This window comes from Melospiza melodia, chromosome 7 (assembly GCF_035770615.1).
Source record: "Melospiza melodia melodia isolate bMelMel2 chromosome 7, bMelMel2.pri, whole genome shotgun sequence".
NCBI lineage: Eukaryota > Metazoa > Chordata > Aves > Passeriformes > Passerellidae > Melospiza > Melospiza melodia.
In genome coordinates this window covers 30,249,917-30,276,011 of record NC_086200.1, presented here as the reverse complement: position 1 = coordinate 30,276,011, position 26,095 = coordinate 30,249,917, and the positions used below count along the sequence as shown (strand labels likewise).

The window sequence follows — 26,095 nt, the reverse complement described above, 5'->3', positions numbered from 1 at the left end:
AGAAGTCAATAAAGCTGGTGAATGGCATTTGTGGTGCTGTTGGGGAGAGAATTCTTGGAGTGTATAGAGAGTAAATATGATCTGGTTTTGTGCAACTGGGGAGAAATCCAATTTGCCTTTCATTCAATATGTTTGTTTCTCTAAGGAAATTCAATATTCCTTTCTCTGTGATAGAACAAACCAGTTTATCTGAGGGACTGCCTACATGAGTACAACTATAATTATTTGAGCTGGACTTGTTCCCATTTTTATAAGTTAGTGTGAATTGTAAATAAAGTGATCAGACTTCTGTGGAGTGCTGGGGTTAAGGTGATCCCTAAGGGATTTCAGCAGGGATTTTGGCACTTTATCCTATTGTGGGAGTATTCACCCTTCTTCATGCAGAAACCTCTATTGTGTGATGGTTATTCTGGTTTTCCATTCATGGGTTGGGCTGGTCAGGTTTGGTGTAGCCTGAAGTGGAGGGGTCTGGGTGGGTTGGGGCTGGTGTAACCTTCCCTGGGGTGAGCAGGCTGTCCCTGAATATCCCAAACTGGAGACTCCCCTCAGTGGAGAGCAGGGATTTTAATCCCTGCTGTAAAATGGGAGTGTGTGAATCCCTTCACAGGGAGGAGAGGTGGGGAAGACTTTTACAGGCCATTTCTGCCTCTGGTGACAATGCTGAGATGTTTATCTGCTCAAGAAGTGTTGTCACATCCATGAGGGCTGTGCAGATAAACCGAGTGACAGTGAGCTGGGAGAAACAAGGACATGGGTGTGAGTAAAGGATATCTCAGGATCCAGCTGAGCTCTGTGCTGCACCTGATTTATGCTTTAAAAGCATTTTTTAAAAAAGCTTGATAGCAGAAATCTTTGGGTAATAATGATTCAGGTATCTTTTTTTCAGTTCTTCATTTCCCGGGGCTGTTGGGTACATTAACACACAGTAATACCCAGATAAGAGCTGTGCTTGCAAACACAGTGAGAAGCAAACTACTGACACACAATGGGGGTCTCCAAACTCTTGATTGCACCTCCTTATCAGCAAAAAAAAAAAAAAAAAATCTGAGCACACCTCCTGATGTATGTTTTTATTTATAATTATTCATATACAGCACAGGAATACACATGTACACCTGTATTTCTGTGCTAATGTGAATATACAGAAAAACAGAGGTTAGAAAAGGAAGGCATAAAGATAAAAATACTGTTTAAATATTTATTTTATTAATGGTACAAAAATATTTCATTCCTGTGCTCCAGTGGATGGTTTTGTGCCCCTGACTTTGGAGGACAAAAAACCTGAAGCACAGAGTCATGGCTAATGTGACATATTACAGGTTTTTTGGCACACTGTCCAGTTTCCTAGGGATTTAGGTATTTTCCCTCCAGGAAATGTTGCTTTTAGCAGCCTTTGTGTTCCAGTCAGGAATTTAATAGTCCATAGAAATGACACAAGTATTTTCTTTCTGAAGTGGCTTCTCTAGGTCAGTGCTGAGGCACGGCTGAGTGTGTGCAGCTTTCAGAGCGCTCATTGGAGAGCAGTAATTCCATGGTGGAATGTGCTAGCCCACAGTGGAGATCTGAGAAGGGAAAGCAGCAATTCCATGATGGAATGTGCTAGCCCAGAGTGGAGCTCTGGGAAGGGAAAACAGCAATTTCATGGTGAAATGTGCTAGCCCACAGTGGAGTTCTGAGAAGGGAAAGCAGTAATTCCATGGTGGAACGTGCTAGCCCACAGTGGAGAACTGAGAAGGGAAAGCAGCAATTCCATGGTGGAATGTGCTAGCCCAGAGTGGAGCTCTGGGAAGGGAAAGCAGCAATTTCATGGTGGAATGTGGTAGCCCACAGTGGAGTTCTGAGAAGGGAAAGCAGTAATTCCATGATGGAACATGCGAACCCATCAGGGAGCTCTGAGAAGGGAGGGAAATGCTGAATTCCATGATGGAGCTCTGGGAAGGAGAGAAAGCAGTAATTCCGTGGTGGAATGTGCTAGCCCAGAATGGAGCTCTGGGAAGGGACGGAAAGCAGTATTTCCATGATGGAACATGCTAGCCCAGCACAGGGCTCTGGGAAGGGAGGGCAATGCTGAATTCCATGGTGGAACATGCTAGCCCGGCACAGAGCTCTGGGAAGGGAAAGCAGTAATTCCATGGTGGAACGTGCTAGTTCAGCACAGGGCTCTGGGAAGGGAGGGCAGTGCTGAATTCCATGGTGGAACATGCTAGTCCAGCACAGGGCTCTGGGAAGGGAAAGCAGTAATTCCATGGTGGAACGTGCTAGTTCAGCACAGGGCTCTGGGCAGGGAGGGCAGTGCTGCATCCCAGAATTTCAGGGCTCAGTGTCACCTTTCTCTCCACAGGGGAGTGCAAGGCCAAGGCGCGGCCCCCGAAGGCCAAGGGTGAGCGCAAGAAGAAGCAGCTGTTCCCCCCTCAGCCCCCAGGGCCTGTCCCAGGGCCCATCCCGGCCCCCCAGCCGCCCCCCGAGGCCGGGCCAGGCCCAGCACGGCCCCCAGGACCCTCCCCAGCCCCGGGCCCAGAGCAGGCCCGGCCCGCGGCCCCTCTGAACGTGGTGCAGCCATCGGAGGCGCCGGCCGAGGAGGACGACTTCAGGCCGCGGCCCATCATCCCCATGCTGTACGTGGTGCCCCGCAGCAAGAAGGTGGTGTTTGACAAGGAGCACATGTCCTGCCAGCAGGCCTTCGAGCAGTTCGCCACGCAGAAGGGGCTGGGCTGGCGCCAGCAGGGCCCTGGCAAGGAGCAGGATGGCGCCGAGGCCGAGCGCGCCGAGATCGCCGCCGAGGTCAGTTCTTGTGGCGGGAAGGAATGATCAGTCTGACTCCTTAGATTCACTTGCAAACTGGTTTGTTCATCTTAACGAACAAAAACTTTCCAGCACAGTTCTCAGTGCCAGCTGCTGTCAAATTACCCTTTAGAAGTCAGTAAAGCTGGTGAATGGCATTTGTGGTGCTGTTCAGGAGAGGGTTCTTGGAGTGTATATTCATGTTCTTGAAGGCTGATTTATTATTTTATGATACTATATTATAGTAAAGAATACTATACTAAAGAATACAGAAAGGATACTTACAGAAGGCTAACAAGATAATAATGAAAACTTGTGACTTCTTCCAGAGCCCTGACACGATTTGGCTGTGATTGGCCAATAAGTCAAAACAATTCTCATGAAACCAATGAAACAATCACCTGTTGGTAAACAATGTCCAATGACATTTCAAAGCAGCAAAACACAGGAGAAGCAATGAGATAATTATTGTTTTCCTTTTTCTCTGAGGCTTCTCAGCTTCCCAGGAGAGAAATCCTGGGCAAAGGGAACTTTCCAGAAAATGTGACTGTGACAGTCAGTGGTCCACAGGCTGTGGTGGCTGGTGTGAGGACAGCTCCAAGGCCAGGCTGGGTGGAAGCACCATCTGGTCTAGGGTTCTGCAGCCCCATGGCAGGGTTGAAACTGGATGGTCTTTGGATCCCTTCCAACCCAAACCAGTCTGGGATTCCATGAGTCATGATTTCCGTGGAGTTCCCAGCTGTGTATGTGGTTGAGCAGACTTTTCACGAGCTGATGGAATTGGCAGCTTGCAGATGTTCTGAGGCTGTCCTGATTTGAAGAAAACTCTGTAGATTACCCAACTTTTTAAGAGTTGGTTTTGGCTTTTATCTGCTCCAGGAATTGGCTCGGAAGCCTTCAGTGGTTCAGCCAAAAGGCAGAGAAAAGTTTTCTGTGTGAATCCAAGAACTCTCTTTGACAGGTGCTCTGCCTCTCTTGTCCAGTTCCCTCCTTTGGGGTGCCCATCCAGCTTGTTGTGCTTCCTTCCAGGCTGCTTCTGCCTTCTCCAAGATGAAGATGGAGATCAAGAAGAGCCGCCGGCACCCGCTGGGCAAGCCCCCGACGCGCTCGCCGCTGTCCGTGGTCAAACAGGAGACCTCGAGTGACGAGGGTGAGTGAGCAGCACCAGGGCCCTGGGCAGGTCCTGTCTGAGCCAGGGAACTGCTGCAGCCTCTGACAAAACTGGGTGGCCTGAAACTCTGTGTTACACGGAGCTGGTAGGAAATGCAGCGTGTTCCCGTTTTGATAACCCAGCTGGAAACAAAGCTCTCCAGTGGGAGGTGTCGCTTCTCGCCTCCCACCCTTTTTTTCACTCAAGAAAAATATTTTGCTGGCTGCAGAATGAGGCAGCATTATGGGCAAAGGGAAAAGAAAAGTTTGCAGAAAATAATACCTTAAAGGCAAAGCTCTGCCTTGGATATTGCAGTGGGATGAGAGCTGGTCCTTGGAGGCAGTGGAGGTCAGATCTGCTCTCATGTGTGTGAGGAAAGTCAGTTCTAAGCTTTTTCTTGCCTCCTAATTCACATCAATGTTGGGGTCCAACTTTCCTTGGCAGATGCAGAAATGAGAATTAAAATGTTTTTTGGTGTTTACATCACTGATTCTTCTTTCCCCACATTCCAGTCTCCAACAGTCTGGACCAAAGGGAAAGAAAAGATTCTTACCTCTCACTGTTTTGTGGTGTAATTTCCCACTTTGAGGCCTTTTCCACATTACTCAGAATATGGACAATGCCCCAGTAAGGAGCTTTTGTGTGCTGGGTCAGGCACGTGGATGTAGCTGGCAGTCCCTGCTCACAGCTCCTCATTCCAGAGGACATCATCTTTCCCATTCACCCTCCTTCAGGAGTGCATCCATTGATTTTAGAGCCTTTTCCTGCCTTTCCTCCTGCAGGAAAGGCTTCTCCTGAGCTCACAGAGCTCCTTCCTCACCAAGGAGGATGCATTTGATGCCTTCCAAGTGTGTAACATGGACTGAAGTGTGCAGAGGCAGCTGAGACTTGTTATCTTGTTTTGGTGTGAGACCTTGGAACCAGCTCAGAGCTGGAGGATCCTCATTAGGCAGATTCTTCCCACTGCTTTGACTTGTTGGAAGCTGTTTGGGGACTTGGCTGGTGGAGCAGGAGCAGCTCTTGTGGAAGCTGGCATTTCTTGGGGAGTGATTTACAGCTCTGGTGGGCAGAATCTGATCAAACAGATTCTTCCCTCCCCACCAGGGAATAGAGGCAGCTCTCTGCACCCCAGGCTTTTCCAGGGAATGATGTGCAGGATGAGCTGCAGGCTGCAGGAGGATCAGTGAGCATGTAAATTAAGGGAATGCACATTTTACACAAAGATGCAGCTCTGATAAGTTGTTTGCAATGTGGGAGCCATCCTGAATGCCTTGTGGATCCATCCTGGGAGGAGCCAAGGTGACAGCACACAACAGCCATTCCCTTTCTTCTCTCCATCTGTCACTCTGGATTAGGCTGCTGCTTTCACTGATTTCACTGGTGTCATAAATCCTGCTCTGTCACCTGATGTGCCTCGACTGAAATTTGGAGAAATGTGGGTTTTGATTCATGTCTTATAAATAAACACTTTTTAGAGGGTAACCCTCGTATGAAATGTGACAGAGCCACACACCCAGCACTCATCACCTTAAAAAAGGGATTAATAAAACACAATAAAATTTCCACATTGTCTGACAAATATGTTATGGGCAACATTTAAAATCTGAGATGTAAACTCAGCCATTAACATTTTACTCCCAGTTCCTTTTATCCTTTCAGGTAACCCAAGAGTCAGGAAATCTTCAAAGGGAGGGAGAACTGGGGAGGAGACTTAGACTTGTAGAGCAGAACATAAACTGCTTATTTCCAGTAATTAACAGTGAAGCAGTGAACAATTTGGTTTAATGTGCTGAGCTCTGGGGATAATGTTCTTCCAAGATGTTGTTGAGTTCCCTGTTCTTTTGGAAACTTTGCAGATTGGTGATGCAGGGAGTGATTTACACTCAGCCTTGTGTGGAAAATGTCTTTAACACTTACAGTGACTCAAAGCTCCTTCATAAGGAAGGGTAAGGAACTCAGACCCCCAGACTGCCACAGATGGATTCAGCAGTGGTTTAATCATGAAATGCCAAGGACCTTTGAAAGGTTTATAAAATAAAGAACTTAACAAAGTTCAAGTGAAATCTTCATGAAAAGGATGGTGGAGGTTTCACAGCTGGGAAGGGGAGGGAGTTACAAAGGCAGTAAATCTCCATTCTCTCCTTCCTCATGGCCAGTTCCTTCAGGTCACTGCTGCTCCTGTCTTGTGTATCGTGTCCCCAGAGGGGATATTCTGTCCATTTAAGGAAGTGTTTGGGGCATAGGCATATGGGAGACCATGGAGGAGTTGAATGTTTTTGTTTATTTCACTTCTGTGTTGTTGAGACCTGAGCTGTTTAACTCACCCTTGCTCCTTTTGCCTCTTCTAACCATAAACTCTTTTGCCTTTACTTACTGCTCATTGTTTTGGGATTTCTTTTTTTCCTTTTCATTCTAGAAATGTTTCCATTTTCTGGAGAGGAAGATATGAGTGATCCAGAGGCTTTGAAATCTTTACTTTCCTTCCAGTGGAAGAACAAAGCACTTAATTTCCCAGCTGAAAGGAAGTTCAATGCAGCTGCTGCCCTGAGTGAGCCATACTGTGCTGTCTGCACCCTCTTCTACCCCTATAACCAGGTAATTCCTCATCACAGAGGCAGGGAGGCATTAAGGTTGGAAATGGGTCTAGGATCAAGTCCAGCTGTCAATCCCCCACCACTGTGTTCACCCTAAATCCACATCTCCCCTCTGTATCCATGGGTTTTGTGTCCATGTTTTTTTTTTGGATGGTGACTCCAGTTCTCTGGGCAGCCTGTGCCATTGCCTGACCACACCTTCCATGAAGAGATTTCCCCTAATATCTCATCTAAAGCTCTGCCACTGCTCACATGGCTGAGTTAGGATGCAGACATTTCTGGTACAGACGTTTCTGATACAGACAAACCCACACAAATTTGCACACCAAAGAAATGTGTTTGGATTTGGCAGTGGCTGGAGCCTTTTTTGTTATCATTCCTGGCTTCTCTGGCTTGCTCAGTGTTCATTTTGAAATCACACTGAAAGAGCTTTGCAAACACTGTTCCATGCAGAGAAAAGTCACACCAGGCTCGTGTTTCCATATGGGCCCCAGTTGCTGAATTTATGCAAACAAGCCACAAAATAAAAATTTACTGAGTAAGCACATCCATCACCTTTTTTTGGAAACTACCAATATGCTTTGGGAGATGTTATAAGCAGAAAGGCAAAATTCATCAGATGAATTAGTTATTTGTGCAGTTGTGCATTGATTTGTTCTCACATAGAGCCAAATCTGGCTTTGTGTGCCCACCAGGAATTCGTGCCTTAGATACTTGTAGCTGTGTTGGAAGCTTTTCCTGAGGAAAGCAGAACCCACCTCCCCCTTCAATAAAATCTCTTGATTTATTATACAGACTGAAAATAAAATATCTGTTCTGATTGCTGGCTGTTGTGAGGAAAACTGGGTGCAGCTGAGCTGGTTCTATCCATTGCTATTAACTCTGTCAGCTACCAGAAACCTTGAAATGTCCTTCAGGAGAACTTCTTGCAGGAAAAGTAGGGAAGGATGCCAAGGGGATGGGAGAGAGGGAGGGAAGGCCTTGCTTTTAGTAATATTTTCCTTTTTATTTTTCCTTGGTGTTTTCAGCTGCAATTAAGGAATTTTTTACAGAAGAAAACCAGGAAAAGCTGCTCATTATTCTAATGCTTCTTTGAGCTTCCACAACAAATTACAGATCCCAGCTGATGCCTTAGGAAAAGGGGAAGAAGCAAGGGGGGAATCAGGATTTTAGGCTGTTTGTTGGCTGTTTGGTGCCAGGTGTTGGGTGACCTTTGTGCAAGGGGAGTGCTCAGAGTGGAGAGTGAGCACCACGGCCAGGAAGAGGAGGTTCCAGTGATGGAGTTTTCTCTGCAGTCCTCACAGGTGGAGAAGGAAGCTGCCCCAGCCTCCACAGGGGAGCCGTCCTCGTTCGTGCACCTTTCCAAGTGTGGGCAGAAGACCAAGCCCCTGATCCCAGAGATGTGCTTTACCTCAAGTGGAGAAAACACCGAGCCCCTTCCTTCAAATTCCTACATTGGAGAGGATGGAACCAGTCCCTTGATATCCTGTGCCAAATGCTGCCTGCAGGTTCATGCTAGTGAGTGTTTCATCTTCCCCAGAGCCTTTGGCCCCCCAGAAATCAGGAGTTTGTGTGTTGTTGTATTTGAGTTCCTTCTTGTCAGGTTTGTATCCTGTCACTCCCATTTTTATCTTTCTAGGTACAAGGATATCAGGAATCCCAGAAAGGTTTGGGTTGGAAGGAGCTTAAAGCTCATTCAGTTCCCATCCCCTGCCATGGACAGGGAACCTTTCTCTCAAAGCACATCTGTGTATTCAAGTCCATCTTGGCAGCCACTGATCTTAAAAATACACACCAATATTCTTTTTACTGCTTTTTTTGTTGGCTGATTCTTCTCTGTCTCAGAGAAAAGATTCTTTCTTTTGATACCTTTCATTTTTTGTAATAAAGCAGAACTCAAAGGCTTTATTGCACTCTTTTCTCTCACATATTTTGTTCCAATATTGTTCTGCTGGGGGAGGCTATATTGTTCCTGCATGCAGCAGAGATCATGGAGTAGTTTGAGATATATTTTATTAATGTCTGTGATAGTGTTTGTAGTAATGGCACTTGATTACAAAAGGGAACATATGTCTGTTTGCTTCCCTGATAGTTATGTCTAAAAGAAGATCTGATTAATCCTGGTGGAGTGTACCTTCAGTGGAGATTGTACAGCATCCAGTTAACATTTGTGACGAATTACTGTTCAGCTGTTTGATCTTGACAGATGGGGAATCTTATTTGACTTGCATCAGCTGGAATTACTTTTGTTGTTCCAATTTTAGAGTCTGCAGGTCCCCATGCAGCTCAGCAGGGCTGGGGAACTGGAAGCAACTTTTGTGTCTGTGCTGAATCTCTGATTATGGTCATTTCTGGCTGATCAGGCCATGGGATGCAGAGTGGATGTGAGGAGGAAAATTTCATCCTCCCTTCATGATTCAGGGTTCTGCATCTTGTCCATCCTTAGGCCTGCAATAGTCCAGTCTATAGAATGGTTTCTGTGGCCAAATTCTATTTAAGGACAGAGGGCTGTGGGCAAGATGATGTTAATATGCAGGCTCAGACCTGAGATCCATCTTTTTTTAGAGAAACTCAGCTTTATATTTTGGCTGTACCCTCCCCTTGAGGGTAGGACAGGACAGGTGTTAAATCTGATGGAGGCTTCAGTGCCTGGTTGTTTCCTTGTGCTCTGTGACATCCCTTTGACTTTGCTGCAGAGAATCCATTTGCTTTTATTGCAGGATTGCAGTGGTGAGGTGTATTTTGGCTGACTGTAAAAGCAGCTGGCAGCCTGTGTGTTCTTGGGAAGTGCCCTCTCAAACTGTGCTGGGTTCCAGCAGCCAGGCCCTACGGAGAGGGGAAGGTTTGGGAAGGTTTCTGGGCTTTTGAGGCACTCACAAAATCCATAAAAAGAGCAGATTTTTCTTGCATTATCCCTATGGGACTGGGGTTCTGTAAATAGGACTATTCTGCCCTCACAGAATCACTGAGGTTGGAGAAGACCTTCAAGGCCATCAAGTCCAAACATCAGCCCAGCACCACCACCCTGCCCACCTCTAGCCATGTCCCCAGGTGCCACATCCATGGATGTTTTTAACACTTCCAGAGATGGTGATTCCACCTCTGCCCTGGGCAGGCTGTTCCAACCCTTTCCATGAAGATATTTTTCCTAAATTTCAATCTAAACCTCCACATTTGCAGCTTGAGGCTGTGCTCAGGGTCTGGCTCTCCCTCAGCTCAGTTTTGGCCTGAACTCCCTGTCCCTGTTCTAGCCTGGGTGGAATTTGCTGCCCTGATTTGCCATGTGATGAAAAGAGACCTCAGATGTGGAGAGCAGCTGCAGATCCATAGTATTGACTTTTTTTGACATGCTCTTTATCTGGTTAAGTGGATGATATTTATAAATCAGGCTGTGGTGGCAATCCCAATGCTTTCTGAATGTTTTCTTTTAAGTTTAATTCAGGAATTTGAGATTGTTGTTCCCAGCTGAAATTTTCTGTTCAGTTTGTTAGGACAGGTAAAGGCTGGATGAGATTTTGTTAGGAGGGATAGAGGCTGGGTGGAATGAGCTGTGTTAGTTGAGATGCTTATCTTCAATTTTCCACTCACTTTACAAGCTTGCAGGAATCACATAGATCTACTTTTCCAAACTGTATTTGTGTCTTTTCCCCATTGTTTTCAGTGACAAACCTCAGTGCCTTTTATAGAATTTTAAGGACTTTTTTTTGTTCTTATTTCCCTGCCTTTATAATGGGCACGATACCACTTTACTATTTTGGTGGTGTTGTAGGAGGATTTGGTGTTTGCATGTTACAGTAATTGATGCTCTGTAGAATGAGATGGTTTTAAGACTTCCTATAACCATAAATTAAATACTGTTAACCATGTGGAATGCAGGTATTGAATTTCCTTGCCCTTGTCCTTCCTCATAACACCACTCAGCAAAAGTAACTCCTTCAACCTTGCTAAAATTCAGTGCCCTTCCCTGTTTCCATTTGTGAGTGCACTCCAGCAGCGGTGGCATCACCTTGGAGCCCAGTACCTTGGAGCCCAGTTCCTGCCTAAAGAAACAAAGTCTTGCTATTGTAGCCCTTAGAAAAGTGAAAAACAAATGTGAGTTACCTGTGGAGGGGTTTGGTTGGTTTGTTTTCAGACCTGCTGGTCGCTCTTCTGATTTTGTTGGAATAGAGTTCCTCAAATGCTCTCAGAGTTGCTTCTGAGCTGAAAAAGCATGAGAAGGGAAACTGAGTGAAACGGAGAGGTGCTGAGGAAGGGCTGCTCTGACAGGCTGTGGCTCTGTTTGTTGCAGGCTGTTACGGGATACGCCCGGAGCTGGTGAACGAGGGCTGGTCCTGCTCGCGGTGCTCGGCCGGCGCCTGGGCAGCGGTAAGGGCTGGCACAGCACCCACTCACTGCCCCACACACACAGGGGGGAGGATTCACACTGCCTTTGATGTCTCACATGGGAGATGGGCAGTGCTAAGGGCTGGTACAGCACCCACTCACTGCCCCACACACAGGGGGGAGGATTCACACTGCCTTTGACGTCTCACATGGGAGATGGGCAGTGCTAAGGGCTGGTACAGCACCCACTCACTGCCCCACACACAGGGGGGAGGATTCACATTGCCTTTGGCATCTCACATGGGAGATGGGCAGTGCTAAGGGCTGGTACAGCACCCACTCACTGCCCCACACACAGGGGGGAGGATTCACATTGCCTTTGACATCTCACATGGGAGATGGGCAGTGCTAAGGGCTGGCACAGCACCCCTGGCACCGCTGGCATCACCCATCCACTGCTCCACACACACACAGTGGGGGAGGATTCACATTGCCTTTGACATCCCAGGTGGGGTGTGGGCACTTTCTGGGGAGGATGGAGAGCCTGGCAGAGCTTTTGGGCCCATTCTGAAGGAGTTGTGTTCCCACAGGAATGTTGCCTGTGCAATCTCAGGGGAGGAGCTCTCCAGATGACCACTGATGGCCGGTGAGTGCTGGTTCTGAGGGTGTTGTCCGTCCATGCTGCACCTGATCTCCTTGTCTTGTGAATTTGGTCTTAGTGCTCAGTGTAGCAGCAAATTTTGGGGTTCTGGAGGGAACTGCTCCTCGCTGACTTGGCAGAATGAGCCCAGGGGACTGTGCTGCCCTACACTGCACCAGGCTGCCTGACAGCAGAGCTCCTGAACTCCTGCTGAATGTGGCTGTTTCTCAGAGAAAAGTCTTCTCAGAGAATGTTTAGCATTGTGCAATATCAGGTGTAGGGGAAGGTTGATCTCTGTTGTTCCAGAGACATTTACCTTGTGCCACCCTGATTAACAGTCAATTGGGAACATTGCTACGGCTGCCAACCCCTGGAAATGTGCCTCGATGCTGAGAGAGGCAGGGAAATGTTAACTGCCCTCCTGAGCATTTCATTGAGATGATGGCAGGCCCTGATTTGTGTCTTCTCTCTGCTCCCCAGGTGGGTCCATGTGATCTGTGCCATCGCTGTCCCCGAGGCGCGTTTCCTCAATGTCATCGAGCGTCATCCTGTGGACATCAGCGCCATCCCCGAGCAGAGGTGGAAGCTGGTGGGTGTCCTTTTCCTGGGGACAGTGGTTGGGAGCAGGAGCCAAAGGGAAAAGCTGTAACCAGACAGAAAATCATTGTGTGGGTTCGTGAGGCAGCTGGGATTGGAGGCGATCGCGCTCTCATTTCCAAACAAAAGCTGCATTTGTGTCTGCTGAGCCCTGTCAGTGCTTTGACACACAAGCAGCTCTGATTTCCAGATGTGCCTTTACTCTCTGGGAGTGTGCTGTACCCTGGGCAGAGCTTGGGACTCCTTCCCACCTGCAGTCAGGTGTAAAGTGCCTAAAAGCTCCATTTACTGCAAGTGCTGCACAGCAGGAGTGCAGAGGGACACGGAGACTAGAGAGAAGCTGAATTGTTCATCTCTAATTCACCTTTCCTTACAACATTTCTCTCTTTCTATCAAGAAATCTCTTGTAGAAATGGATAAACATTTCTGTGACCCTGACTGCAAGGCAAGACTGCAAGGATTTTAATACAAGCCCAGCTCCAAGTTGTTATTTAGCTGTGTGGCCTCATCCGAGGGATTAGTAATGGACGATTCATTAGCTCAGAGCAATTTATCTTAATGTTAGTTAATGCTCCATCACTATAGTGTGTTATTGCAAAATAAATTGTGCTTTTGCTGCTTTTTTTGGTACAGAAGTCAGCTGGGTGACACAGTGTGGGATGGGGAAGGTGCTGGAGCAGTGATAGATGGGCTAGTGCTGATGGATTCGTTAACAGAGCTGCTACTTAGTGCAGCCAGCCCGGGTGAGAGATTAGGAGGAACCTATCCCTGCTTCCAGAGTTATTTCTCTGTTGTGCAAATGGGTTTTGTACACAAATGTGAATGTAAAAAGCATTCATTATTCAGCAGGAGTGATGGGGCAGCGCAGTGCCAGGGTGATAAATCTTGCAGCCGTGGCTCTTTATGGATCAGCTGACACTTCCAACGTGCATCCTCTTCATTACCAGCACTTGTAACGCTGAACTTAAAATCCTTTTACACAACACTCACTTGTATTGCTTAATGGAGCCTCACAAGGAAACATGACTTAATTCTTTAACCCTTCCCTGGCTGCCTGGCAGTGCTGCAGAGCCAGGGCAGTGTCTGTGTGTGTCTGACTCTGCTGCTTTGCTGTGGTCCAGAGCAGAGCCTGTGCCTGCCAGAGCCTTTGCATGGACCCACTGCACCCATTTCTCATTCATTCCTCAGTTAAAGCTGCAAAGTTTCACAGAATCCCAGAATATCCTGAACTGGGAGGTCCCCAAAGGCCATCAGTCCAGCTCCTGGCCCTGCACAGACACCCCAGCAATCCACCCTGAGAGTGTTGTCCAAATGCTGCTGGAGCTCTGGAAAGAAATTTTGTTTGATTTCTTCTGTTGTATTCCATTTGCACCTCGTGTTTTCTTCCTTTCTCAGGGAACCTGGAGAATTTTTACTTGAAGTGCCTTGACTTACACAGGCCAGTGTTGGAATTTACAGGCACATATTCCTTGTGCTGCTGTTAGCCAGAGCCTGGCTTGTAGCTCAAATGTCAAAGCCTGGCTTTAAGCCCTTCACTTGGAAAGTTTTAGAGTTTTCAATTAGGTAAGGATTAAACAATTAATTTGGATGGCAGAATACAGAGGCAGTGGTGCTGTGGGGTACAGAGAGAGTGTAAATTGGATAAGATTGTGTGCAGAGACTCATGAGCCATGGTGAGGAGGTTTAGGATTCTTCATGGGAATTTGCAGGTAATTCCTGGAGCACGTGGGGAGTCACTGGAGGAGCTTTGGGGGTGAGCAGCTGCAGTTAGGAAGATAAACTGAGGGAGACTAAAAGGTCATGGCATTGGAGCTCCTGACTTTGGCAATGATGGACTTGGTGCAGTACTTGATAAAATTGGGAAGATGACCTTTGTGGCTGGAAAAGCTGGAAAAGGAGAGAAGGAATGATGTGAGGATAGTTGATGTAAATAGATGAGGGTGGTGGAGGAGAGAGGGGGTAGGGGTTATCCATGGTTATAATTTGATTTTTTAATATGTTTTTATTGTTTTGAGTTCCTGTGATGAGGGCTGAGGTGCCAGGGAGTGGCAGTGATCTGGTGATAGGAATATCCTGTTCTCTGAGCATGGACCAAGCACAGAATTTCAGTCCATTTGTGGGTATGGCACCATTTCCAGAACTGCAGTTTCCTGCTCCCAGATTGATGGCACATTACAGGCCTGTGCACGTAAATTATTTATGACGTGGAAATTTGGAATAATTAGCTGTCATTCCTCAGTGGAGTAAATGAATTGCAGTGTTCATCATGCAGCAGACAGCCCATTTCTTACTCTCAGCAGTGACCTGACTCTGGTGTGCATTTATTTAGAAGATTTCTCTCCTGTGCTTTGGACTCTTTTCCCTCCCACAGCAAATGCTTTTAAATCTCCTTGTGCAGCTTTCCCACAGCACTTGGCACTGGTGTTTCTGTCCATCCCATCTCCCACACTTCCAGATCTGCATTTTCATAGATCCCAGACTGGTTTGGGTTGGAAGGGGCCTTAAATCCCACCCAGTGCCACCCCTGCCATGTCAGGGTCCCCTTCCACTATCCCAGAACTGCTCCCAGCCCTGTCCAACCTGGCCTTGGATATTCCAGGGATCCAGGGGCAGCCACAGCTGCTGTGGGCACCCTGTGCCAGTGTTTTGCCACCCTCACAGCCAAGAATTGTCACTTCCCCCATCACTCCTTACACATCAGGCTCACTGTCACTCACATTTATCTTTTGATCATATTTGCTCTGAACATCCCTTTGCTGTCACGGGGAGTTTGTGTGGGCACAGGGTGTGTGCTAATCCCGGCTTGGCAGAGCCCTGTTGGCATCAGGAGGGGCAGATTCCTGCCCTGGCCGGGTTAATGCTCCCTGAGCCCCCTGTGTGTCAGCAGCTGCTGGGACGGGGGGATATTGACAGGTTAATAATGGCATCGGTGCCATTGACTCCCCTCAGGCCTGCTGGGCACTTTCCTGCTGCTTATCAGCTCTGGAACATGGTTTGCAGAGTGATAAAGGCTCAGCTTATTAAAGGCTAAACCCACGTTCTGGCAGCACTCAGGCTCTGGCTTTGAATTTCCTGGCTTTTGTTCGTTTGTGTAAAAAGGCCAAATTAATCTTTGGTGTAAACAAACTGCCTTCAGTTAATTCATGGGACTTATTTCATAGAAATGTGGGGCAGAGCCCAGCCGGGGAGGGGGTGTTGCACAGGAATAAGGAAGAACAAATCTCCTGTTCTTTGGCATCTTTTGCTTTCAAGGAAGAGAATTGTTCCTGGAGAAGGAATCCCAGAATGGTTTGGGTTGGATGGACCTTGGGGGTTTTGGAGTTCCACCCCCTGCCATGGTCAGGGACACCTTTTGTTCATTTTAATCATGAAAGGCACATTTGTCTCATGTGTCTGGTATTAATTTTGCCCTGATTTGCCTTGTGCCAGCCTCAGATAAGGTAAAGAAGCTGCCCCACCCCTGGAAGTGTCCAAGGCCAGGCTGGATGGGGCTGGATGATTGGGATGAGCTTTAAGGTCCTTTCAGCCCAAACCATTCTGGGATTTGCTGATCAGTGACAGATTTCTGGAAATGTTAAAAACTGAGTGGTGTTTCCAAATGGATCCCTGGAAACATTATGCAAGAATCCATTTTTTAGATTGGGATTCCCAAAATCTCCTTTTCTGTATTTCCGAGGGGCTGGAGACAAGAATTGGTGCTGTTATAGGGAGTCAGGAAATTTGTCTTGTTCCCACTACAGCTCCTGCTCGCTGTCAGTGCCATCAGGCTCAGGATTTTTAGCTTTGAGAAAATGTAATTTCTTTTTAAAGCAGTCCCACATCTTACATCGATTTCCCTCATAACTGGATCTGCTTTGCAGAAAATGAGTGTGAAAATGTCTCTGAGATTTCAGACTTTTTCCCTGATAATTCTGGGTATTTTTCGTACAATGTTTTTATTTCTTTTGTTTGCAAAACTGACTGAATTATCTACAGTGGCTCATCTGACATGGATGCCAATAAAATATTTATGCTTGATATGCTTATGCATCTGAAATAAACACACAGTATTTTTGTTCCATTATATGATTTTATATTCCATGAGATCTGATCAATACAATGTCCCATTAAATATAATCGAGCAAATTGCCACCCAGTTACTGTGCTCTGTTCCTTCAGAAAAATGGAAATGTTATTTTCCAGCAGTGCACCTGAGAGCATCCAGCTGCTGTTGGAGTTAATGAGGTGTAGGTGCAGTGTTTGTGTGAGGAGGATGAGGGTGCAGCAGTGCCACTGGTGGGTGTTTGCCCAGCCCAGTCTGTCTGTGCCCAGTGTGGCTCTGCAGGGCTGAGTGACTGGAGGTGCTGGCACGGCCACGGGAGTGGTGAGGCAGGGAACGACAATTCTGCTGGATGTTGGCTTGGGGAGATCCTGAGTGGGTGCACCCAGACAGTCCTGGCACTGCAGCTGTGGCACTGCAGCTGTGGCACTGCAGCCACGGGCTCTGTGCCACGTGCCACCTCCTGTGGGGGCTGTGGGGGCTCTGCAGGGCTCCAGGTTCTGCTTCTTGGGAGATCTGAGCTCTGGGTACGTTCCCCTGCAGGGCTGGCTGTGACCCCAGCTGTGCTCCCTTGCAGAGGGGTGACCCCAGCTGTGTTCCCCTGCAGAGGTGACTCCAGCTGTGCTCCCCTGCAAAGGGGTGACTCCAGCTGTGTCCCTTGCAGACGTGACTCCAGCTGTGCTCCCTTGCAGAGCTGGGTGTAACTCCAGCTGTGCTCCCCTGCAGAGCTGCGTGTGATTCCAGCTGTGCTCCCCTGCAGAGGTGACTCCAGCTGTGCTCCCCTGCTGGGCTGGCTGTGACTCCAGCTGTGCTCCCTTGCAGAGGGGTGACTCCAGCTGTGCTCCCTTGCAGAGGGGTGACTCCAGCTGTGTTCCCCTGCAGAGGTGACTCCAGCTGTGCTCCCCTGCAAAGGAGTGACTCCAGCTGTGTCCCTTGCAGAGGTGACTCCAGTTGTGTTCCCTTGCAGAGGTGACTCCAGCTGTGTTCCCTTGCAGACGTGACTCCAGCTGTGTTCCTTGCAGAGCTGGGTGTAACTCCAGCTGTGTTCCTTGCAGAGCTGCGTGTGATTCCAGCTGTGCTCCCCTGCAGAGGTGACTCCAGCTGTGTTCCCTTGCAGAGGGGTGACTCCAGCTGTGCTCCCTTGCAGAGGGGTGACTCGAGCTGTGTTCCCTTGCAGAGGGGTGACTCCAGCTGTGTTCCCTTGCAGAGCTGGGTGTAACTCCAGCTGTGCTCCCCTGCAGAGCTGCGTGTGATTCCAACTGTGCTCCCCTGCAGAGGTGACTCCAGCTGTGTCCCTTGCAGAGGTGACTCCAGCTGTGCTCCCCTGCAGAGGTGACTCCAGCTGTGTTCCCTTGCAGAGGGGTGACTCCAGCTGTGTCCCTTGCAGAGCTGGGTGTAACTCCAGCTGTGCTCCCTTGCAGAGGGGTGACTCGAGCTGTGTCCCTTACAGAGGTGACTCCAGCTGTGTCCCTTGCAGAGCTGGGTGTAACTCCAGCTGTGTTCCCTTGCAGAGGTGCGTGTACTGCAGGAAGAGGATGAAGAAGGTGTCTGGGGCCTGCGTGCAATGCTCCTACGAGCACTGCTCCACGTCCTTCCACGTGACGTGCGCGCACGCGGCCGGCGTGCCCATGGAGCCCGACGACTGGCCCTACGTGGTGTCCATCACCTGCTTCAAGCACAAAGCAGCAAACCAGAACGTAGGTGTTGGGCTGGGCTGAGGGATTTGGGGTTTTGTTGGGTTTTTGGCTTCTGTTTTTTTGCTCAAAATGTTTTGTGTTTTTAATGCAGAAGGATTGTCCAGGAAGCCATTGTTGGGGATGGCTTTAATCTGCAAGAGGGCTGGTTTGGATGGGATGCTGGGAAGGAATTCCTGGCTGTGAAGAGGGTGGAACAGTGGCACAGGGTGCATCCCTGGCAGTGCCCAAAGCCAGGCTGGACAGGGCTTGGAGCACCTGGGAGTGTGGGAGGTGTCCCTGCCATGGCAGGGGTGGCACTGGGTGGGATTTCGGGTCCTTCCCACCCAAACCATCCTGTGATTCCGTGGAATTTTGGTGGCAGCTTTTGCAGCTGTGTCTGGCAGCCGTTGCTGTGTCCCTGCAGGTCCCGTTCCGCAGGGAGGTGGCCCTGGGGCAGACAGTGATCACCAAGAACAGGAACGGGCTCTACTATCGCTGCAGGGTCATCGGCACCAGCACCCAGACCTTCTACGAGGTCAACTTCGACGACGGCTCCTACAGCGACAACGTTTACCCCGAGAGCATCATTGTAAGGCAGCTCTGGGGCTCTGCTGTGGCACAGGCACTGCAAACTGAGCTGTGCCTTGGGCTGGAACAGCAAAGCAAATCTTAACTTTTTTCATTTTAATTTTTAAGTTGCTGCTCGCCTAGAAAATCTCATCCCGCTCTTCATGACAGAGCTTGTTTCTGACATTATCTCATTTATTTTTTGGTTGCTTTACAAAGATGTGATCTTGCTGAATGCAGATGACTTCACAGAAAGCAGTGTTTGTTCTAAATTTCATCCTATTTGTTTTGTGGTTGAATAATCTTATTTTTCAACTGACAAGTGTGATTCATGGGGGAAGCAGATTGTTCGTAAGCACTTCTGGTTCAAAACAGGGAATTCACTTAATAGAGGGAATGTCTAGAAGAGGCTGATTTGTCAGCTCATGCATTGCCTTCCTGATTGTGCCACTGATTCACTGAGTTGCCCTGCTTGTTTTTGAGATACAGGAGATGTGATGCTGTGGGATTTGTAATGAGAAATGTCCATGAGCTGGGTGCTGGCAGCTGAAGGAGCTGCCGGAGTCGGTTGCTGCTCTCTCAGGCTGGTTTTGTTTGAGATGCCCACAATTAATCACAAGTGCAGAAATACATCCTATTGCTCATTAGCATGTGATTTTAGCACACCTCTGGCTCCTGAGCTCTGCTGGAGCTGTGTCTCTGACCCCTCTCTCTCTGTCCTCAGAGCAGGGACTGCATCCAGATGGGGCCCCCTCCCGAGGGGGAGCTGGTGCAGCTGCAGTGGACGGATGGGATCATCTACAAGGCCAAGTTCATTGCAGCCCAGATCAGTCAGATTTACCAGGTGAGTGGCAGAGGCAGCCCTGGGGTGTGCTCCAGGATGGGAGAGCTGAGCCTGCAGCAGGGATGGGTGGCTGGAGCTGGGCAGAGCAGCAGGAGGATTTGGGAGCAGATGATTTATTCCCTCTGAGTTTGTCCAGCCTGAACTTGACACCCCTATTAAACTGTGCCCTGTGTGCTTCTGCTTTATGCAGAAAAGTGTATTAAAGTCTTGGGCAAAGGAAATAAGAATCCCTTAAAAACTTTTAATAGTTTTAACATTTTGCTGTGCACGTTTCCATGAATAAACATCCCTGGAACATCTGATGCATAATTCATGATATAATCAGTGCTTAGCAAAACGGCTTTCATGGGAGGAGTTTTTTGTACCTGCCTGACTATTTCTGCTGGTTGAAATACAAATGTACTTTAGTAGCTGCAGTTGTTTCCTTGTGACCTGTTAAAATGCTTTGTTTAAGATGAAAGAAATTCTTATTACCATATTGGCCTGAATAGAGGGCTGATTTTATCATAAGTGAAAAGCTGCTTTTTTCAGGATATGAATCAAAAATCAGTAGAAATGTGAGGTGCTGGGCCAGCTGGAGCACAGATATTTTGGGATCCATGGAGCACTGAATGAATCTACTTGGATAAGACAGAGGTGCCTGGACAGCATTGAAAGCAGCACTTTTTGGGCTCAGCATCCTCCCCAGAGCTTGGGAGTGCTCATTCCACAGAGACACCCATGGGAGCTGGCCCCTGGTGCTTCCTGCTGGGCAATGGGCTGCTCAGATGTGGCTCTGAGTTCACCTTCTGCCTCCCTGCAGGTGGAGTTTGAGGATGGCTCTCAGCTAATGGTGAAGCGTGGGGATATTTATACCTTGGAGGAAGAGCTTCCCAAGAGAGTCAAGTCTCGCCTGGTGGGTACCAAAATAGCAAACAATAAACCAGCTGCAGCTTGCAGAACCCCTGCACATTTTCTTCATGTGTTTTTTAGAACATTAGGTGAATGCAGCCTCCAGTTTCTGTGGCTGTAAAAGTGCTTGTCATTCCCAAAATACACAGGGTGGAAGAAATCCTGGCCATGGATGCTTGAGAGGCACAGAAATGATTTCCCCTTGCACGTGTTCAGCTCAGAGCTTTATTTTCTCTGGTTAAAAGATTATGTTCAGATCATTTTACACCATATGAATTCAGTTATGTGGAGTCATCCTGTCCAAGGGTGAGGTGAGCTGGGCTGCAGCTCAGGCCTTTCTGGAGAACTGATCATCTCCGTGGGACCAAACCCCCTTTCCTCACCAAACTGGAGATTTAGAGTGTGGCTCTTACCTATAAATCTCTTCATCTACAAGACCAGGCTGTCTTTAAGTGCATACAGTGGAATTAGTGAGCCTAGAAAAGATGAGGGATTTATTTCATAGCTTTTTTTTTTTTTTAATTCCAGCCTTACTGGGTGTTTTCAGACCCTTTAAAGCCATTTCATTTAACCCGGTGGTGGGGCCGGTGGGTGTTCCCAGCCCAGGGGGGCTGTGGGTGTCTCCCCGTGCTCCTGCTGTGCCCTGATGGCTGTTTTGTGTCTCCTGCAGTCCCTCAGCACCGGGGCCCCTCAGGAAGATGTGTTTTCAGGAGATGAAGTGAGAGCAGCCAAGCGTCCCCGGCTGGGGAATGCCAGGAATCCTGAGGAATATGGACAAACCCCAGATTACCTGGCCTTCATGGAGAGCCTGTTGCAGACACAGTACCAGCCTGGGACTCAGAGCAACATGTTTTAACCGGGATTCATCCAGAATATTCAGTTAACCCTTTTTGAGTTAGTGGAAAAAAAAATAAATAGGAAACTGTGGCGTGGAAGACCAGCCCTGTGCAATAGCCTGCTGTGAATTTCTTTCATCTCCTCTTGGTTTGGACTGCAGGAAATCCCTGTCTGGCTGCTACCTCGACCTTGCCAGGAGTTGCTGACCAAGAGCTGGGGAGCTTGGAAACCCTTCAGCTTTTCACATGGAAACTTTGGAAGAGTTTCTACAGATGGAGCTTTGTGACTGGTTCTTTTTTTTATGAGGAAAGGGTTAAAATTTAACAAAATGACTTTTTCAGATCTGTCAAACTTTTGTCTTTCAAGGTGCTATTACATTGACTACTGAAGCAGCCTTTGGAATCGTGTTTTCTGTACATAGACGTCACCTTTGTGAAGTTTTCTATGAATGAGCATTATTAAAAAAAAAAAGCAAGCAAAAATAGGAAAATGAAAGTTTCCACAAAACATTTTTCTAGATTATGGCTTTAAAACAGAAAATAAATTAAATCCTCCCCCCTCACCCCCAGATGAATTGTGACTGATGTTACAGCGGGGAGAGGGAGAGCAAGAGCAGATGTCCTGGAATGTTCTGGGTTCTTCTTTTGTAAAGAAACACTATCTCTGTGAGCTGGGGAAGGTGGGGAAGCAGTGTTCACGCTGGGGTGTTTGTGCCATGGGCTCTCTGCACGCCCTGGCATGGATGTTGGCATCGCTGCCACGTCCCCAGGGAGGGGCTTAGGGAAGAAGTGGCCAGGTTTGGGTCATGCCTCTTGCCTTCCTTCCCCATCTTTGCCATCACAGTTGCTTTCTAGTTCAGGATCAGCATGGCTTTGAGTTCCAGTGTGCCACCCTGGTTTGGCAAGTGTTCTGTTGCTGCTTGTGTTAGCTCCCCACGAGCCAGAGGCTCCCTGGCAGCACTTCTCCCTTAGCACTTCTCCTTTCTCTTTCCTTTGTCTCTTTATTTTTTAATTTTATTTTATTTTTTTTTTTTGAGTTGTGCTCCTTACAGTGTGAGAATCATTCCATGACAGAAGCTTGGGAGGTGTTTGTATGTTTTTCTTTTATCCTATTAAAGAAGAAATTCCTCAAACATCTGATTGTCGTGACATCCTTTCCTTAAGCAAAGACTGAGCCTCCTGTGAGTTCCTCCTGGGGAAGAGGAGTGCAAAAAGCCCTGCCTTGACTGGACTCAGCTCTCTGAGGATTGAAGGAGCACCAAAGGCAGAGCCCAGCCCTGCAGCGTTGAGGGGCAGCTCCCACCCGGACCTTCGGAATTCCCTGGGGCTGAAGAGCTGATGTGGAGCTTGGCAAAGAGCCCGCTCCAAACCCTGCTGGAGCCACTGGAAAATCTTAAAATCTTCCCTTCCCTTTGAGGAGCTGGGGCAGCTCAGAGGAGAGGAGGAGGCCGTGCTTTGTGAGCTGGGAAGGTTCGGGTGCAGGGGGAGAGCAGAGCTGAGGGCACCCAGAGCCTGCCCTCCCTGCACAGCCCAGCCAGCAGCCTGGAATGCTGCGCTGCAATCTCTTCCACTTAATTCCCTGAAATTGCTGGATGGAGAGAGACAATATTCTGGTTTTGATTATTATTTTTAAGCCCCCTTTGCGAGGTGGTCGTTGTTCTGGGGAGAGGCTGTTAAGCAAAGCTCTGGCTGGATCTTTAAGGGAATAAGTGGGAAGGATTTGTGGGCCAGCAGATGGTAGATTAGCATCTTAAGAGACTCCATGGGTATTAAACTGTCCTAGTGAAAGAGTGGAGATAGAATAAAGCAATTTAATTCCTTTTTTACGTTGGTTTTGTTCTCCCTTGAGGATTGGAGGTCCCATCCTTTCTCCTGCCTCTGCTACGGGTCCTTTTCCTGTGCCTGCAAACAGGGTTCTGCTTTTGGGTTCCTTTATTCCTGAGTTTCTGACGTTTTCAGTAGATGTCTCCACGAATAAAACCAAACTGAGACTAATAAAAGTTTAAAAATTGGCAAGGTTTCTCCCGAGCCTGGGTTGTTCCTCCCACAGAGCTGTCTCCTGTCGGGTGAAATGTGATTAAATAGAAAACTTGCTGTATAAAAGACTAAGGATGTTGCCAGGCCACGAGAGAAATATTTAAAACAATTGCAAGAGAAATTTAACCAGCAGAGGAATTTTTTTGGAGGTGGGAGGGAAGGGTGGGATGGGATGAGGGGTTGTGAGCGACGGGGAATTTCCTCTGCATGCTCGAGTCCTGCAGTAGCTGTGTCCATGTGTAGTACCTTTCCCAAATGCTATTTATTATTGTAAAAACACCAATGTGTCCCCTCGCCCCATACTCAGAGTTATGTTAAAACATGAACCTGGAACTGTTGAATGCCCTTCCTTGGTGCAAGGCTTTTCTCTCTTTTCGTTGATTTTTAAATCCCTCACTTTGGTTTAGGAATGATTTGTGCAGATTCAGGGCAGCCTATTGAAAAGGAAATAGGAAATGCACATTCCTACCCCTTCCTCCAGTGAAATATATTTGTGTCTGATTATGTGCTATAAAAATAACGATTTTTTTTTTTCCTTTCTCCCCCTAGATTAAGGCTGTGATGTATTTTTTGCCTATTTTTTTTTTCTCTGCCTCTAGGTTCAAAATGAATTAAAAGCTGTTGAGCATTTCAGAATGACACTTTTTGGGGGGTTGAAGTCTCTTCATTTCTAAGTTTGAAATCCTGTGCAGCAGGAGGTTGTTGAACCTCCTCAAACAGCATCTCCCTGAAACTCCATTTAAACACCTTTAATTCCCCATCCAGAGCTTTCAGGTCATCTCTTGTTCCCAAGAACGACTGTGCTGGCACAGGCACACAAAAAAAGGCAATTTTGGCACAATCCTGAGACTCAAATGAGCTGGAGCTGTTTGACACAGAATTATTTGGCAGCTTTGGTAGCAGAAGAGGAGAAGTCCTTGGGTTACTTGCTCACCAATAGAAAAATCACTGGAGTTATTTATTCTGCATGAAAGCAGCAAAACGATTAAATTTTTGGTTTCCAACAGGGGAAATGTAAAGGTCACTTGTGCAATACTGTTTGGAATTGCACAGTGACCACAGTTTAACCACTTTTCCTGTGGAACAAACAGGATTTTGGCTCTGTTTCAGCCCAGTTCACTTCGGCTCAACCTCTCCAGCCCAGCCTTGCCATTTCAGATGCCAGCTGCTAATATCCCCTAGCAAACGAGCCAGCCTGTCTGTGAAACAGGAGTGATCCCCTCCCCTGTGCCCCAGATCGGGGTTTAAAAATAAAGAAATGGCCAGATCCTCTGCTCATCTGCTTCATTTAACTGAGCCATCTCTGGAAAATGCAGCAAATTGTGTTTGATCAGGGGTGAACGGTCAGTTCCCCCTGATGCAGGCCAGGATGCTGCTGCAGGGATTCATCTGCCTGGCCAAAGAGATGAATTTGAGCTGGTTCAGGTGCAGAAAAGCCCCTGGGCAGTTTTTCTCTGTGGAGAAGGCGCGAGGAGGGAGAAGGGCTCTGGTGCAAGTGTGGTTTGCTCTGCTCAGAGCTGAGGTTTCCTTCTCTCTGTCACCTGAGGAGCTCAGAGCCTCTGTGGTGTGCCTGGTTAATCTGGGATTCAGCTGGAACATGGAATTAACGCTGCAATCCAGGAGCTTTGTGGCCTGGCTTGGGTGATTAGTGTGAGATTTTTGTCAGCACGAAGGGGAAAAATCTGCCTGAGCACAACAGAGCGAGATCCCTGAGCTCAGGGGCGGCTCTGGGCTCCAGGAACAATTTATCATCACATTTTTCACTAATTCAGCTTAGAGACAATTGGCTGCTTGTTAAACGCTGCAGTTCCTCTCACTTCTGTGATAGTCCCAAATCAAGGGCTTGGTCCATTTTGTCCAAATAAATTTCCCTGCAGTTTTTCTCAGAAGTGAGAGATGTCCTCAGGTTTTTTCTGCCTCCAGGTGATGGTGCTCAGACCCAGGTGTGAAGCACCTGCAGGTGGCACAGAGCTGGTGGAGCTCTGCCCTGGCACAGCTGGGGCTGCCCCTGGTCCCTGGAATGCCCAAGGCCAGGCTGGGCAGGGATTGGGGCACCTGGGACAGGGGAAGGTCCCTTCTCCCGTTTCCCCTTTCCCTGTTCTCTTTCCCCTTTTCCCTTTCCCCCTTTCTCAGTTCCCTTTTCCCCTTTTCCCCCTTTTCCCTTTCACCTTTCCCCCTTTCCATTTTCCTTTTTCCCTTTCCCCTGTTCCCTTTTTCCCTTTCCCCTTTCCCCTTTTTCCCCTTCCCCTTTTTCCCTTCCCCTTTTCCCCTTTCCCCTGTTCTCTTTTCCCTTTTCCCATTTCCCATTTCCCATTTCCTTTTTCCCTTTTCCCCTTTCCCTTTCTCTTTCCCTTTCCCTTTTCCCTTTTCCCTTTCCCCTTTTCCCATTTCCCATTTCCTTTTTCCCTTTTCCCCTTTCCCTTTCTCTTTCCCCTTTCCCTTTTCCCTTTCCCCTTTTCCTTTTCCCTGTTCTCTTTTCCCTTTTCCCATTTCCCATTTCCTTTTTCCCTTTTCCCCTTTCCCTTTCCCTTTCCCTTTCCCCTTTCCCTTTTCCCTTTTCCCTTTCCCCTTTTCCTTTTCCCTGTTCCCTTTCCACTTTCCCCTTTTCCCTTTCCCCCTCCCTTTCCCCTTTTCCTCCCCCTGCATTGCACCCTCTCTGTGCCACCCTTCCCAGGTCCATTGTCGTAATCTGCTTATTCTCCTGCCATCCTCCTCCTCCTCCTCTTCCCTATTTTCATGTCAGTGCTCAGTGGGGGAAATTTTCCCTTTTGTACAACTTTGCTTTCAGTGTAACAGCTCTGCTTTCCTGCAGAAAATTGCAAAAGGGCTCTCCCAGCTCCTTTGTTCCTTCTCCCTGTTCCTTTCTTTCCTCAGGATCTGTGTTGGGAGAGGAGGAAGAAAATTCAGAGAATTCCTTCCACGAGCAGTTCAAGGAGCTCCTGGTGTTTCCCTTGGGGCTCCCTCCAGTCCAGAGCAAGGAAAACAAATTAAAACCAAGGTGGTGGAACCCACCAGAATATTTCACATTTATTTTGGTGATTTATTAACTCCAGAGTAGATCGGGGAAATTTATGGCATTGTGTTTCTGTGGTGTTGGAGCATCCTGCGTGCATAATTTGG

General features: G+C 47.9%; 1 protein-coding gene across 2 annotated transcripts in view; it reads left to right on the top strand.

Annotated features, from left to right (window-relative positions):
- Window positions 1-22,071, top strand: part of KDM4B (lysine demethylase 4B) — a 71,359-nt gene extending 49,288 nt beyond the window's left edge. For both annotated transcript variants that reach the window (XM_063161110.1, XM_063161111.1), the window contains 12 exons: window positions 2,342-2,781; window positions 3,811-3,931; window positions 6,348-6,526; window positions 7,821-8,043; window positions 10,814-10,890; window positions 11,439-11,494; window positions 11,969-12,077; window positions 17,636-17,821; window positions 18,225-18,389; window positions 19,092-19,211; window positions 20,014-20,106; window positions 20,773-22,071. In XM_063161110.1, coding sequence (XP_063017180.1) covers window positions 2,342-2,781; window positions 3,811-3,931; window positions 6,348-6,526; window positions 7,821-8,043; window positions 10,814-10,890; window positions 11,439-11,494; window positions 11,969-12,077; window positions 17,636-17,821; window positions 18,225-18,389; window positions 19,092-19,211; window positions 20,014-20,106; window positions 20,773-20,958 — 1,955 coding nt within the window. In that variant the 3' untranslated portion in view covers window positions 20,959-22,071. The remainder of the gene's footprint in view (window positions 1-2,341; window positions 2,782-3,810; window positions 3,932-6,347; window positions 6,527-7,820; window positions 8,044-10,813; window positions 10,891-11,438; window positions 11,495-11,968; window positions 12,078-17,635; window positions 17,822-18,224; window positions 18,390-19,091; window positions 19,212-20,013; window positions 20,107-20,772) is intronic.
- The last annotated feature ends 4,024 nt before the right edge of the window (window positions 22,072-26,095 follow it).